The sequence below is a fragment of the Rhinolophus ferrumequinum genome, chromosome 19 (genome assembly GCF_004115265.2).
Source record: "Rhinolophus ferrumequinum isolate MPI-CBG mRhiFer1 chromosome 19, mRhiFer1_v1.p, whole genome shotgun sequence".
In the NCBI taxonomy this organism is placed as follows: Eukaryota; Metazoa; Chordata; class Mammalia; order Chiroptera; family Rhinolophidae; genus Rhinolophus; species Rhinolophus ferrumequinum.
The window spans coordinates 29084407-29097800 of NC_046302.1; the positions used below are offsets into that span (position 1 = coordinate 29084407).

General features: G+C 41.2%; 1 protein-coding gene across 2 annotated transcripts in view; it reads left to right on the forward strand.

Moving 5' to 3' along the window:
• Positions 1-1178: 1178 nt before the first annotated feature.
• Positions 1179-13394, forward strand: part of MAPRE2 (microtubule associated protein RP/EB family member 2) — a 142149-nt gene continuing 129933 nt past the window's right edge. Inside the window, exon 1 of one of the 2 annotated variants that reach the window (XM_033087320.1) lies at positions 1179-1246. Coding sequence is in view for 1 of the 2 variants with exons in the window: in XM_033087319.1 (XP_032943210.1) it covers positions 2718-2741 (24 nt within the window). In the remaining variant the exon portion in view is untranslated. Of the gene's footprint in view, positions 1247-2496; positions 2742-13394 lie in introns of those variants that run through there. The other variant, XM_033087319.1, reaches the window with a different exon arrangement.

The window sequence follows — 13394 nt, forward strand, 5'->3', positions numbered from 1 at the left end:
GAGTTTGCTAGACATGCAGAATCTCAGGTCCAACCCCAGACCCACCCAATCAGATTTGGTTTTAACAAGACCCCTGGTGATCCGTCTGCAAAGTCTCACAGAAACATCTGGGAGCAGCAGGAAGGTAACTGGGATAATTATAGTGTGTGTCTCACATCCTTGCCAGGTCCCTGAATTAGCATTGAGAGTCACCCAAGGCAAATAATCAACTTTATTTATTACCAAAGAGGTATCAGTTTTATGGGAGCAGGGAAGAGTTTAATTAAAGTTTGGGAAACACTGGTGAAGTCACTCCAATATGCAGACTTCATTTGAATGGATGCTGGAGGAATGGAGACAATTTTTCCCCTGAATTGCAATTTTGGGGGAGAAAGGTATGTATGTATGCATTCTGCAAGGGCAAAAGGAAGGATTGAGACAACAGGTTCTTGAGGTTTCAAACACTGGAGATCAGCAAGGTTTGGGACTGCTTCCAAAAGCAGCAGAGACTGAGCTGCATCTTGAAGCCAGATCATTTTCTCAATTCATTTCCTTCAAAATAGGTGCTGTTCCAAATGGACTCGTGCCCACATCAATAATCTGGAGTTAGCTTATCCAGCCTGGATTCAATTTGCCAAATAGAATCCAAATATCAACAGCACCAAAAAGCAGATTTGAAACCTCAATAAAACTTGGTATTATTACCTTGTTAATCGTATTATTCGGTTTAAAATTGCCTTGTTTAATAACGTTCCTGACAAAACTAGTTTACTCCTGATTATCAGTTCCCCAGAGACAAACAATTGATGTAAAAGGCGGATGCACGTCGCTTGGTGTGCAGAACCCCGTCAGGTCCTTAATTCGGTGTGTGGCGTTAGCCTTTTCAAGCCCCTTCTCCAAGTCGCACCGGCCTCCTCCTTCTCGGGTGGGGCCTAAGAGCCCAACGCATTTCCCCAGCTGGCACTTCATTCCTGTTACCAACTCACCGTGGCTTCCTAGGGTCCTAACCAGTGTGCCGCCTTCCAACTGACCCGCCGGTGGGTCACCCCGGACCTGGCCGGGCCTCTGCTCCGCTGGGGTCCCCACCCCTCACTTCTGAGAAGGGTGGTAGCGATGACCTGGCTCTCTCGGGTGAACTAGCCGAGCGGCGGCGTAGCAGACAGCGAGTCACGTGTGGCGGTGGGGGCGGAGCGCGACCGGCGGGGTGGGTGGAGAAAACAAAGCCCCCAGCTGTCAGTAGAAGAAGGAGGCGACAGCGCTGGAGCAGGTGAGTCAAGTGCATTTAAAGCGGTACCGCCCTGACGCACCCCGACACCCCCTGCCCTGGCGTAGTCCCTCCCAGACCAGGCTCTGGCCTCGCCTCCTCCCGCCGCCGGAGGGCTGCAGTCAACTGGTAGCGGAGCCAGTGGGACCGGGGGTCTCCGAGCCCAGCAAGAAGTTGTGCAGGGGTCGGCGCCGGGGCCCCCGGTGGGCACCCGCCGCGCTCCCGCGGGCCGTATCTCTCCTAGGGGCGCCAGCGATGCTTACCCCGGGAAAGGGGAGGGATTCGGGGCTGCCACGCTGGCAGGAGCAAAGTGGATTGGCTTGGGGGTGAGGGCCGGAGCTGTCCAGGACAGGGACACTTGGCGCTGGTGACGAAGGGGTCTGGCGGGTGCGCGCCCGCAGCGCACTGACCTAGAGGCATCAGAGTTGGGGCGCCGGGACTGAGAACGAGGGGCACTGACAGGAGCTGCGCGCTTCGGGGCAGACCAGGAAGTGCAGCGCACTGGCGCCCGCCGGCGAGGGAGCAAGCCCTGCACCCCTAGCTCTGCTGCCACCTCCGCTTCCCCTCTGGTGGAAATCAGCCTCACCACTCCCACTCTGACTCGGCTCCCGCTAGTGCTCCGGGCGCCCTGGACTCCGGAGCTGGGTCGGTGGGAAAGACAGGGAGTTATTATTTTGAGCACAAGTAGTTCTTCTTCAGGGAACACCCTGCACGCGGAGCGAGGGTTGCTCAGCGATTCCCCCACTCTACTTCCGTACGAAATTCTTCAATTCACCCTTAGAAGGGCTGTACCGAGGCCAGAAATCCCACAAAGGGGCGAAAGAGGGGTGGGCACAGAAAGACACCCCCGCCCCCGCGCCTGGATCGTTCGGAAATACAGACTTTCAAACCCCCAAAGAACCAATTGATTTGGTCACCCCTTGAGTCACTTTGCCAGCCCCGTACCAATGGTTGCCCAGTGCAGAGGGCAAAGCCATAACCTCGGAGGAAGGGGCGTTGCAGCCATTTGATCAGGAGGAGCCTTTGTCTTAACCCCCAGTCCCTTTCTGCTAGTCCTCGCTGGGTCAGTAGCGCGTGGAGTAATTAATAATTCCGAACATTAGCGGTCCCTTTATCTCTGAACCAGCCGACACTGCTGTCCCCTCCCTGCGGGTTTTCTCCATCATTTGCTCTTCCAAAAAATGGTACGTGGTCCAGACCCACGAAGGCAGAGGAGGTCACTAAACGCACTGTAGCGCAGTCATGTAAAATCAAGGGTTAAAGGGTTCAAACCAGCACCCTCCCGCCCGCCAGGAGACGGAAGAAGTTTCTTGATTAGCATAGTATCTGCCCTCGGGCCGCGCTGCGAGGCGGCGGTTCCGTCCCTGTCGAAGTGAAGCGTGCAGTCCCATCTTGATTGAGGTTTGGACGCAGCACCTGCTTCTAATCTGAGAGGACCCAAGGCTTACAGCTTTGCCGAACAAGACATTGTGGAATGAAACAGAACAGAGATCAAAAGGTAACCGAAAGAACTGCAACTTTTAAGATGCTTCTCTTGGGCGCTAAATCTAGCTGTTTTTAGTAAAGGGGGACGGGTCCTTCTTTAGCCAGTGCCCCTACCGGAAATGTCCCATTGCTTTACTAGGGTTCTTTGCTGCCAAACTAAGATATCAGGGGCCATGGGCCGGTAGATCTCCAATACAGGAGGTCTGGGAGCCCACCGGCTGGTCATTAGATAAGCTTAACTGATAGATTTCCCTCGCATGGGAAGAGTGATGCTCAAAGCAAACGTTCCCAAACTTTGTTGCCTAGTAGAATCACCTGGGGAGCTTTGGAAATCCCTGATACCTATCTCTCATCCCAGTCCATTTAAATTAGACTGTTTGGAGATGAGAGCCAGGCATCAGTATTTTTATTATTATTATTATTATTATTATTATTATTATTATTATTATTATTATTATTACTATTTTATACTCCGGGTGATTCCGTTGTGCCGCAAAGCTTGAGAATCACTGACGACGCAAAGGAAGAGTTCAGTGGACAGCAGCTGCAAGCATTGCAAGACAAGAGGCCAGTTTAACAACTTGGATGGGTGGGAGTAAAGATGCTGAAACTGGGGTGCCGCTGAAGAACGCCCTAGGGCAGGGGACTGTCATCCGTCATCTTGGATGGCAGTGACCCCTGGCACGTCGTTTTTCACCCTCTCTGCCTAGGTCTGGTTCTTAGTGGAAAGATCAGAGTTCACTGTGGTGCCTGGCTGCTGCACGGTTGGTTGTTAAGGAGACGGGTAGAAACTTTCATTCCCGTAGTGACTCACGTGTAGCAGGCAGTGGGGAAACACAGCAGAAACTAACTCAGAGCAGTCTGGTGAGTCAGCAGGCTGCACTCCAAGGCGGAGCCCGGGAATAGGAAATAATTACTCGGAGCAGCTTATTGAGGCGCACAAACGCCACTCCTTTGAAAACATATTTGAATATCTGATCAGGATCTGTTTGCTTGTATGAGCCGCGCCCTTTTCCAGCTCCCATTCTACCTGCTTCAAATAATGCTCTCTCCTGTGAGAAGGGAAAACACAAAGCCAACCAGACGTCTTGTAATTTCTTTGGTGTTGAGGCATGTAAAAAACTGTTGGAAAATAGTGAACTGGTTTAGGTGATTTCAAGTATGTTGAAGTAGAGAGGATAAATTTTCAATGCATAAATTTTTGAATACAAAAAAGTCAAATGCTGTTTGATTACACATTCAAGAGTGGATTAAAGGATCTATTTAAATAGAAATGCTTACAACTAACATTTTATATGAAATTTTATGTTTGCTATTACCCTAAGTTTTCCTGCTTAAAAAAAGTTATCCCCAAGGGACGAGCCTAAATAAGATGAACTGTTTAAAATGTACACAAAGTTTATTATAAAAAACTTAATTTTCTTATTTTTGTTACTATTTGAGTCATTATACCTCTCCTTTCTTCATTATTCTTTATATCACCATGACTCTCAACCATTTCCTAAATGCTTTCTTACTCATTCTCAGTTTCTTTAAGGAGGAACAGTGCTTGGCACAGAGCAAACTTTCAGTATTGTCAGCTACAGAACTTTGAACCACTTGAAGCACTTATTTACCCTGCTTGGTAGTCTGTCATCTCGTAGGGGCCTGCGTGTCTGCAGCCCCAATAGCACAGAGTACAAGGCCTTTCATATTCTTGATGTTGCTTGTATGTACTAAACATTATGGGAAGGTGGGGTGAACATTTGTATCAAAGCATCCTGAGTACTTTCAGTTTTGTTATTTTTCAAGACAAACATTCTGAAGATGTAGGAGCCAAAGTGCTAAACACAAAACAATTTGCCATTCTAAGCATAACCAACAATTGTTATAATACCTAACCACACTCTCCATGGGTCAAAGATTCACATCAAAAAAGTTCACTCTCTACCAATTATTAGGGGAAAAACACATATCCAACTATGTGGATGCCTAAAGGAATTCATTAAGCTAGGAGAGTTATTTCAAAGTAAGACAAATAGCAGGTTAATAGTTAAGCAGGTTTTATTATCATCTGCCTACTGCTTTCCTTAAGATAGCATAACTACATTTATATAGCCAGCATATTTAAAAGTGGGAAGTTGGGTGTATTCTTTGACCGATACCACCCAAACTAAATGTTATTACTAAATGTTAATAAGGATTTCCAAAGGCCAAAATGATGTAAATGCATCCATTCTCATTTCTGTGTAGCTTAGAAAATTGACTAGGGATGCACTTCTGAAATTCCAACCACTTTGGCAGGAGGTATAAGACATTGGAAGGCTGAAATGTAGACTAGTAAAATGGGACTAATCCAGATGAATCAGAAACTATTCCTCCAAGGAAGGCGTATACCTAGTTCTGTAATGATTATAAGTAGGACAAAAGGGGTGGGGGAGAAAAAAAGGATGTCATCTCAATTTTAGAAGCTCTGAAGTTTTTGAGAACAGATGAGAACCACCCAGTCTTATTACTTTAAATTTATACCACCATTTGGTCTTATTAACATACAATAAGACCAAATAAGATCTTATTATTAACATATAATAAGACCAATTATTAACATATAATAAGACCAATTATGTGTAGGCCCTTATTTGGTCTTATTAATTAATTATATATTAATAAGACCAAATAAGGGCCTACACATAATTGGGTAGATAGTATTCCCATATGCCTAATAGCGCAAGAAAGTCCAAAAATTAAGTGCTCTTCCAAAGTGGCAAGGCCAAGGTGAGAAGCCTGGGGTACTGATTCCTTTTCCAGGGTCTATTATACTGTTTGTTTCTTGAGTAAGTTTTGGTGTAATCTTGCCTAGAGGCTTTGACGAGACAAGTTCAGTTCTAATTCTCTCCTCCCTCCCTAAAATAGGAGGAACTATTCACGTATATCATGCTCTCACAGACTTTATCCTTAAATAACCTTTGGACTAGACCAACCTCAAATATGCTGAGCCATGGTTAGCTTCATATCTAGAAAACCAAAGTAAGAAGTTTTTAAATCTTTGCCCAAGTTATAGAAGTATAAACTCTCTTGTTTTAAGGGCCCTTAAAAGTTAGTCTCACCAGCCAACAAAATCTTAAATGCTCTGTCCAGCATCTTCACCAGTAAGTAGTCCTCTGACTAATGCTTCCACGTCTCTCTCACCGTACATTCATTCCAGGCGTGGGAGACTGTCTGCAGCATCTACTCCCTGGAGATCACAAAGATTAAATCCAAGTCCCTTATATATTCACCAGCAACCATCCTAAACATTTAAAATGAATTTATTCTCCTCCATCGGAAAAAAATATGGCTATAGTATTTCAAATCTGTTCATTGTACACATTTTTTGCTCTAAATTTGCACCCATAAGTCTCCAGAGAAGTATTCAAAATTATGGTTTGTTACACCAGAGCTTCATAGAATAGAATCATTGGGCAATGTGCTTCCCACAAACCTAATCTAGTCATCTACACAGTTCAAAATTGACAACTGACAAACTTTGTACAATGACATTAAGTTCAGGTTGCGTTGAAACCTGTGGCTCCAACTATTTCAGGGATCAGCATACTATGGCCTCTGTCCCACGAACTAGGACTGGTTTTTATGATTTTTAATGATTGAAAACATATTTTAAAAAAACTATTTGGGGACACTTAAAATGGCATGAAATTCAAATTTCAGTGTACGAAATAAAGTTGATTGCACACAGTCATACTAGTTTGCTTACATCTCATCTAGGGCTGCCTCTGTGCTACCTCCACCAAGTGGAATAGTTGCACTGAAGACCATATGGGCCACAAAGCCTAAAATATTGACTGAATATTTACAGACAAGGTTTGCAGACCCTTGATTTTTTTCAATTCAACATACTTCAGTTTTAAATGAGAATTTGCTCACTTAAAGCCTTAGTCTTTTTTCAGTGTTTTTTTTTTTCCCTTTAGAGGAGAGGGAAAAAATTTTGTTTTCAAATTAATCACTAAAGATAGTTTATTTCATATCCCCCTTTTGTGTGATTTCACTTTGCAAAAGCAGTACCTTTTTTAAATATTACATGAATTTTAGTAATATGTTTTACTGTAAAACTTCTGTACCTTAAACAAGCCCAAACAGTGCAATACTAACTCACACTGAGCTATGTCACTGTTTCCAGAGCTTTAGAAAATGGGGTAACACACCCTTGACAGCAAACCCACGGTGACACTTTGCCTTAACTCTTTAGCAGTATCAACTTCCTTTTTCTCTAACCTGTGAGGGCTTGTTTGTTTTAGTATATAAAGGCATAATTGGAGGATTTATTCAGATTTAGAAAATTTTCATTGACTGTCACTTCATACTGCTGCTTTTGGAAATAGCACTAGTCTTCTAAAGTATACATTTAAGATAAATACCTTACTACTTAGAAAGGCAGTGATCTTTTAATAATAAGCAGATATACACATAATCACTTACATCACTAAAGTCTGATATAATGCCATGTACAATGTAGTTTGAAATTTCCAAATTCTAAAATGCATCAGATTATGATCTAGAAATTCAAATATTTGCCTTCTGCCCAAAGCTCAACAGATTACTGTTAAGATTCTAGGAAGAATATTTGAAAGAACAATAACCACATTGATAGGAACTGGTCTTAATTTTTTTCTTGTAATGGTTGTCTCTCATAAAATTTCCTTCAGTTAAGAGAACTTCCTCTTTTTGATGACTTCTTAGAGCCACAGACCATTTGCAAATGAATTTCACTTAGATTAATAGAGCAACTTTAAGGGTTGCATATAACTGGTGTCTTCTTCATCCTTTCCAGAAATAGCACACCTGCAATTTAGAGACAAAAAAATCAAAAAAAGGAGTTCCTTTTTCACTAAATCAAACAATGCACTATTAATAATGCTATGTGTGAGGTACCTGAGATCAGCTAAATCATTTCTGAAAACAAGCAAGTGTATTTAATCCCATCCCAGAACAGTTGGTAGTGATGACATGTAGATAACTAAGTCCCAAGGTAACTTAACCCACTAGTGTTCCTGTTGGCATAATTGGGAGAGGAGGAGGAAAGGGGACATCTGAAGATAGATTGTGTAATTCCTACGTGGACTGGGTAAAAAATTAACTTCCTCCCTTATCATAATTTAGATTTCACATTTTACTAAAACATTTTATTTAATATAGCTCATGTCATACATACGAATATCATTTGTAGTTCTCAAGTAGTTATCTATCAAAGTAGTTCCTAAGTTAGGAACTAAGTGAATTTACTGTATTTCTAATGGAGTAGGGGATTCATAATTGTTAATTGCTTAAATAGGGGCAAAACACTTAAAAGAATTTTGCTAACAGGCAAATTTTGGTTCCAACTTAGAATTAATTATAAACACCAGAACAGAAATGACTATTAGTATTGGAAATTGGTAGAAGGGAAAATAAGCAAGAAAAGGCAGCTGGAAAATGAGGCAGTTCCTTTTAGCTTTGCTAAAGTATCTGAAACTGTTTATTGGATGTATACATAAAAGTGAAATCAAAACTAGATTACCTTCTTTAGAGTTTGGTAAAATCTGCTTTCAACAACTGATAAGCAAGAGGTGAGAGAGTGCCTGCAACCATGTTACAATTTCCTTCCTTCTTTCAAAGATAATCTTAAATCCAATCAGCTTGCCGAAATCTGATATATTAAGAACCTTTCATGATTCTACCCAAGAAACCACTATCTACATTTCCCCACTGAGCTTCTCCAGCCCTCCAAAAGTGGAAAAGGGAGAGAGCTGGAAAAAAAAACCTTCCTGCTTTGCCCCACCTGGTCCTTCCCTGAACAGGAAGCTATCAACATAACACTCTCCTTAGCTTAACTTCCAGCTTGGCCTCTATCATGATTTTTTTTTTTTTAAGTGTAGCCTTCTGGGCACAAATCTCCTAAAAGAGTTTTCACAAATCAACAGCAGTTATAAATGAGTGCTTTACATGGTACTGGCAAATCCAGAAAGCAATTTTCTGTGCAGTTTGAACGTTTAAACAACACCATCAGTGGGTATGTTAATTCACTACCCCAGCACACCTCTATCTCTTAGCACTTCAAGGTCAGTTAAAATTCGGGATATGCTTTTATCTACAGTTGCAAGGAAAAGTACAAATTTTTTGAATTTTTTGAATTTCAAAAAAATAATTTCTTTTTTAGTATAAGTATATCCCATATATTGCATGGGATAGACTCATACTGAAAAATTTAATCTTTTCATCTGAATTCAATCTGATTTAATCTTTAAATCTAAATTTCAGATAAACAATTTTTTTTTAGTATTAAATAAGATATACTCATACTAAAAAAATTTAATCTTTTCTTAAATTTCTGGGCATTTCATTATTTTTTATTGTTGTTCGTTTGGACTTTTATTTTTGTTTTCTCTTTTTGTTTTTGCTAAATTTTGTAACCCTACTCTTATCCTATAATAAACCTCAAAATGGCTAGCTTTCCTCATCCATAAAATATCTGATCTGAGACTATATTTCTGGGATAATAAATTAAAATGTCTGAGCTACCTTCATCTATTAGAGAAAAAACTCAAGCCAGTATCTGAAGTTTTCTGCACAATTTGCTTTATTAAGAGGGGAAATAAAAAGTAAAACCAGAACTAAAAAGTTAGCAACCTTTTTATTTCATGAGATATGTTAAGGTACTTTCTATTCTTTCACAGACCTTTTAATAGAATAGATACATCAATAGGTAAATCGTTAGCTCATAGTGGAGCATCTTGAGAAACCCATCAACCATGTGGGTGTTTCTAATCAAAGTTCAATCCTACATGATCCCACTGACGTTCAATCCCAAAGTGATTACAAGGATGCCTTGCTAGTCACGTGTGGTCCCAGAACCTGCAGCATCAGCATCACGTTTGAATTCCTGAAAATCAGAATATCACGCCGCACCCCAGACCTTCTCAATCAGAATGGTCACTTTAACAAGAATCATAGGTGATTCATATGCACATTAAAGTTTGAGAAGATTCAGGTTTTCACACAGAAATTGGTCTTTTTGTTTAATACCATGTTGAAATGATCTTTCACAAACTCAATAGCTAAGAAGGAATAGTTTCTTTTGATCAAATATCTTCCAAATAGGCAACTACTGTATTTCTATTTTATTCATGTGAAAATCCTAAATGATTATTTCTAATATTGTTTTACAATGAGCATATATAACAAAATAAGACAAATGTAAGTTTCAGAAAGGTTCTCATATGGACTAACTTCACGGCCTGTTATAAATTAAGAGTCTGGATTATCCTTGATTATTAACCTATAAATTAGGTGGCATGCATTCCCTGGCCCTCAGATCACCAGCAAAGTCTCTTTTGTATTTCTTCATTTCATGTATTGTAACTTCCATAATAATATTCACATGTCAACACCACACATTCATATATTTCTATCCCTAGGTTCCTCTAAAACTGAACAGAGGGCATGCAGATTGAGCCTTTGGCAAATTCCAAACTATTCTGTGACATTTTAAGTTTTAATAAGTCATTTCAAAGGTTCCATATATTTTAATTCCTTTTGAGTTCAAAAACCTCACTTCTTTATGCCAGCCTGCCTGTTTTCTTTGTGTGTTTTTTTTTAGAAATTATAGTGTTGTATCATAGAAATAATTCTAAAATTGGAGCAAGAACGTCAGAAGGCCTAATGTTTAAAACTGGTTCTACTGATGCCTGGCTGGGTGACTCCGGAGATATTACTTAACATTCTTCATCAGCATCCCCGAAATCCAGTTTTCTCATCGTCAGATGGAGACAGGCATTGTCTCACCAGATTCTTGTAAGGATCAAATTAGATAACGTGTGTGTGGGTCTTCATGATGACTGTCATGTACAGTGACGATTTGTTTAGTGATCTGTTACAGATAGGCCTGGCAGTTCACTAAATATTACATGATGTGGTTTCCTGCAACATGCCTAATTTGGAAGAAAGGTGATGTTAATTTTTATACACAGGGAAGGAACCATAGCCCACATGTCTTATCAACATGTAGCTCATGGCTCACTGTCCACGGTAACCAATGGTTGCTAACCACAACTCTCCGTTCTGCTCCTTAGAAATGTAAAGTTCTCCTCCTGGCTAAGGAACCAGGGCTCCAAACTATGAATTCCTCATCAGGGTGCCACTTATTGCTCTGCGAAGTCAAAAGACAGAAGGGTTTCTTTATTTTTCTGCAAGAATTCTACACAATTCCTCCTGCATTTTTCCCCACGAAAAATCATTAATGGATTATAAAACATGCTTCAATATTTTGAATTACTCAAACTCTTTTAGTAAAATTATGCCAATGATGCCCTGGGTATAAAATATTATTCCTTCAGTTATTCCATTGATAACACATGTTTTCATGTAGCCATCATAACTATGTCACTACATAATTGTAATAAGTTACTAGGTGGCTTTGTATCTTATCCAATCACATAATTCCAAATTGGAAGAAGCTGCATGGTCATTTTGTTAAAAGACACCTAGGTGCAGAATCCCCGCCTCCGCGCGCGCGCGCGCGCGCGCGCACACACACACACACACACACCAGAACATGGAGGAGAAACTTATTCATCCTTTTGTTGTTTTAATAAATACAGCATAAATTCATTAGTGAAAGTCTGAAAAAGATGCGGGAGGGGCATGAGGAGACACACTCCTAATCTTACCACCTCCACGCAACGATTACAAAAACTATTTTTATTTTTCTGTAAAGCTCTTATTGTCTGTATTCACATGCAATAATATTTCACATACATTTTTCCTTATTATATTGAACATTGTTTCCCATATCCAACATAATGTTTCTAGCTTTGATGTCTTTGCACATTCTTCTGCCTGAGATATCTTTCCCTAGTTATCAAGCTCAGCCCTTGTCTTATCTCAGGTGTTAATTCTTCTAAGTTCCTGCTGCTCAGAGGGGGCTCATGGACCAGTGGTATCAGCATCGCCTGAGAGCATCTAACAAATGCCAAAGCTCCAGCCCCACCTCAGACACTCTCAATCAGAATCTGCAGTTTAATAAGATCCACAGGTGTCCATTGTTATGGGTTAACATTTGAGAAACTGTCCTGGAAAGCCTTTCCCAACCACCTACCCATTGCCTCTATCCAGCTCCCACTGGCACCCCCATCCAGATTAGGTTAGGTGGTTTGCCTTTAATCCCCGACACGTGGGCCTCCCCGGCACATAAAAATTGGTTAGAGAGGGGGATGGACTCAGTCATTTTCACATCTCTCAGGCCTAGCATAGTGCTTAACCTGTAAGAGTTCCCTTTTTTAGTATTGTTTCATCATTTCCCAACACCACTGCTTTGTAGCTGAAGAAATACAGATGACAGTTTTCTTCCGTGCTGGGAAATGGGGTCCTCAGGTAGGACTCTCTTGATCGTTGGTCTGTAGTTCCCTTTTGTTGCAGTCTTTACTGTGGAAAACATTCCGGGGGCAAGAATGCTTCTTTCTCTGCAAATAATTTCTGAAAGTCCACTGCTGGAACTTTGTCCCTTTTGCTTAAAATGTCAATATCTGTTAAACACCAATATCCCTGGGAGGAACTGCACTTAACGTTTGGTGTGAAGGTTGAGCAGCTGGCAGATTTTGGTAAGTGTTTGGAGAGAGACATAGAGATAATGGTTGTCTGACAGGAGAAAATAGGGAATACTAGTAAATGCTATAAAAAATAAAAAATAAAAATGGTGGGATGCTCCAAAACAACTAATTCTGACAGATGTTAGAATATTTTTTATCTTGACTCATATCATAGGTCACTTTTTCATTAAAAAAAAAATCACATTTCTTATCTATACATCTCAGAATGGGATTTTCCCCCCATCCTGCCTTTTAGCCAGCCCTTCATTTAAAACAAACTACTGATACCCTGGGGATTTTTTTTTTTCAGATATTTGTTTTAAAATTGCAGAAAAGTGCAGGTACTTCTACACTGATGTTTCTAAACTCACATTGAAACTAAACAACAACTGAACTCTGGGGAGCAAACCACTTGGTCTTTTCATTGTGGACGGAATGTTTTGTGACCTCAGGGATGGACAAGCTGATGGAGAGAGACTCAGCCTAGAGGCTGCTGTTAGGAAGTAGCAGGAGACTTATGAGGGCTTTGGAATCAAATTGTACAGAACCCAACACATCTGTCCTGCGGGGCTGTTGTTTGTCTTCTGTGAAAGGAACAAGAGGCTCCTGGTACTGCTTACCAACAGCTCTCACAATTAGCTACACAGACCGCAAGGAGTATCATTATATTCAAGATGTGAGGCTTCCCCCTCCTCCACCCTTTCACGTCTTCTGCTGTGCTTACCCGTCACCATGGACATCAACTCCAGTGGAATTATGGATCTGAGTTAGTCAGGTCTATGTCTTGTGGAAACGTGTATTAGGTTGTCTTTCTGTCCTGAACTGCTTATCTGAGTGTCTGTGATGATGCTATGCAGGGTAATTTGCCCAGACCTGGGACCTTGGGTGCAGTTTTGTAAGAGTCAGTTGACACCTTCAGCGTGTTGAGCAATCTGACATGAGGTGAGCCATGAGGGATGGGTAGAACAATTGTTGTGTTGTATACACTGTAGCATCGAGCCTACGTCCATTGAGTCATATTCTCCCATGGGACTTGTGGCCCATCCCAGTGGAAGGAGAATTTTTAC